General features: G+C 56.2%; 1 protein-coding gene across 1 annotated transcript in view; it reads right to left on the reverse strand.

The window, feature by feature from the left end:
- Window positions 1-340: 340 nt before the first annotated feature.
- The window catches only part of GALNT6 (polypeptide N-acetylgalactosaminyltransferase 6), a gene marked incomplete at both ends in the record, with an annotated part of 2,922 nt that continues 1,407 nt past the window's right edge, over window positions 341-1,855 (reverse strand). Inside the window, 3 exons of the mRNA XM_009704946.1 lie at window positions 341-472; window positions 971-1,171; window positions 1,278-1,395. Of these exons, the coding sequence (XP_009703248.1) occupies window positions 341-472; window positions 971-1,171; window positions 1,278-1,395 (451 nt within the window). The remainder of the gene's footprint in view (window positions 473-970; window positions 1,172-1,277; window positions 1,396-1,855) is intronic.

Genomic DNA, 1,855 nt, shown 5'->3' on the forward strand with positions numbered 1-1,855 from the left:
TTCAAGTCCACCCTGCGCACGTCAATGCCAGCGCGGCGCTCGCGGAAGCTTTCGGCTCTTTCACCCAATTTAACCCAATGCCACGTCCCCGCGGGTCCCCAACCCCGTAACTCGTCCCAAACCAGCTCTGCCGGATTCCAGCTCCTTCGCCGTCAGCCAGAGCCCGAACCGGCCCCACCAGCCGGTGACGGACGTGGTGACCGCACTGGCCGCACCCAACCCGGCACGTCGGTTTAAATGTAAAAATCCCCAAACCCAACCTTTTGGGGCTTTTACTGCCGTTGCTATTTCTAGCCAAGGACTGAGCCCAGCGGGATGCTCCAGGCACTCCGGTACTTACGGCTCCGTAAAAAGTTGGAGTCAGGTCGGGGACGAACATCTCCGGGTAGACGGTTTGGAGGTACCAGGTGAAATTCTTGCAGTGGAGCTGCTCCCTCAGCTTGCGCCGGTCTGTAATGTCACCATACGTCTTCTATCGGCAAAGTCACGTGAGAAAATTAAACTAACCTCCAGAGCCAGCAAGGAAAAAAACCAAACAAAAAAACCCTCCCCCAGCTGAGGCTCCGAGCTGAGGGGTCCTCCCGGCTTTGGCATCGGCCGTCACGGTGTGCCCAGGACCGAGACCGGTGGGGGGGTCTTGCTAACCCCCCCCGTTCCTCCCCCCCCCCCCCAGCCCCTGGCAGGTACCCTCAGGCTCCGGCCACTCACCAAACGGCCTGGGACATTTTGGCATCACAGCACAACGTTAAAAAAAAAAAAAAGTAAAATAAAAATAAATAGATGTTTTTTTACTAGAAAACATCATGGCCAAATAGAAAAAAAATTGGATTTTTTGGATACATCTTTCCACCTGTGTTTGCCTTCCCACCTCCAGGCTGAGCCCACCTCCTCCCTCTGCTCAGGCTTAAGCTCCCAGCAGGATCAGGCCCCCTCCCCGGCAGAACGAGAAGCCCGCCGGCGTGCCCAGTACCTCTCTGGCCATCTGAGCAGCTTGCTGGTTCCTCCTGTAGAAGATCTCCTTGTAGTCGTCCATCCAGACCTCGGCCAGGCGGACCTGGTTCCTGGAGATGACTTGGGTGCCCTTGGGGAAGGTGTGGGGGCTCTTGGAGCGGAAGACGTGACCCACGACGGAGCAAGGGATGATCTCGACTTGACCCCCGCATTGCCAGACCTACGGGAAGGCAACGCTTGAGATGTAGGGGGGGTCCAACCCCCCCCCCTCAAATAAAGAGCATCCCTGAAGACGCCCTTTGAAGATGGTACCGACCCATCCTTACCCTGAAGGACATTTCCACGTTCTCGCCCCCCCAGATCTCCATCTGATCGTCGTAGGAGCCGATGTGCTCAAAGTAGGACCTGGAGATGGCAAAGAGGCCACCGGCAAAGGTCGGAGACCTACGGGGAAGGGAGAAAGGGGGGCAAAATAGGGTTAAAATAAAAATAGAAAAGCAGAAGTCTGAGTTTTGGGGACATCATGGTGTAAGCAGTGTGTCCCCCCCTCATCTCCCTGCCCCATCCAGCTGTGCCCCAGCTGTGGTGGCTTTGGCAGAGGGGTCAGGCTCATCTGGGTGGGAGGGGACGGAGGTGGCGGCGGCAGCGTGACACCGAGGGGCCTCGCCGCCAGCTCTCGCCTCAAAGCGAAAGGGGGATATTGTTACCGAAAACCTATCGCCGAAAAGAAGGGGGGGAGATTAGAGCGCAGCGGCCGGCTCCCCATTCACTCCTCTGGCTTCTCTAATCTTTTCCATCTGATCTTTAGAAGAGGCTGGAACAGAAACTTGCTTTTATTCAGGAAAAAGAAATTTAAAGAAAAAAAAAAAAAGGATTCGCTGAGCCGCTGCGTTCCTGCCGAGCG

The sequence above is a fragment of the Cariama cristata genome, unplaced genomic scaffold (assembly GCF_000690535.1).
Source record: "Cariama cristata isolate BGI_N322 unplaced genomic scaffold, ASM69053v1 scaffold30717, whole genome shotgun sequence".
Taxonomy (NCBI): Eukaryota; Metazoa; Chordata; class Aves; order Cariamiformes; family Cariamidae; genus Cariama; species Cariama cristata.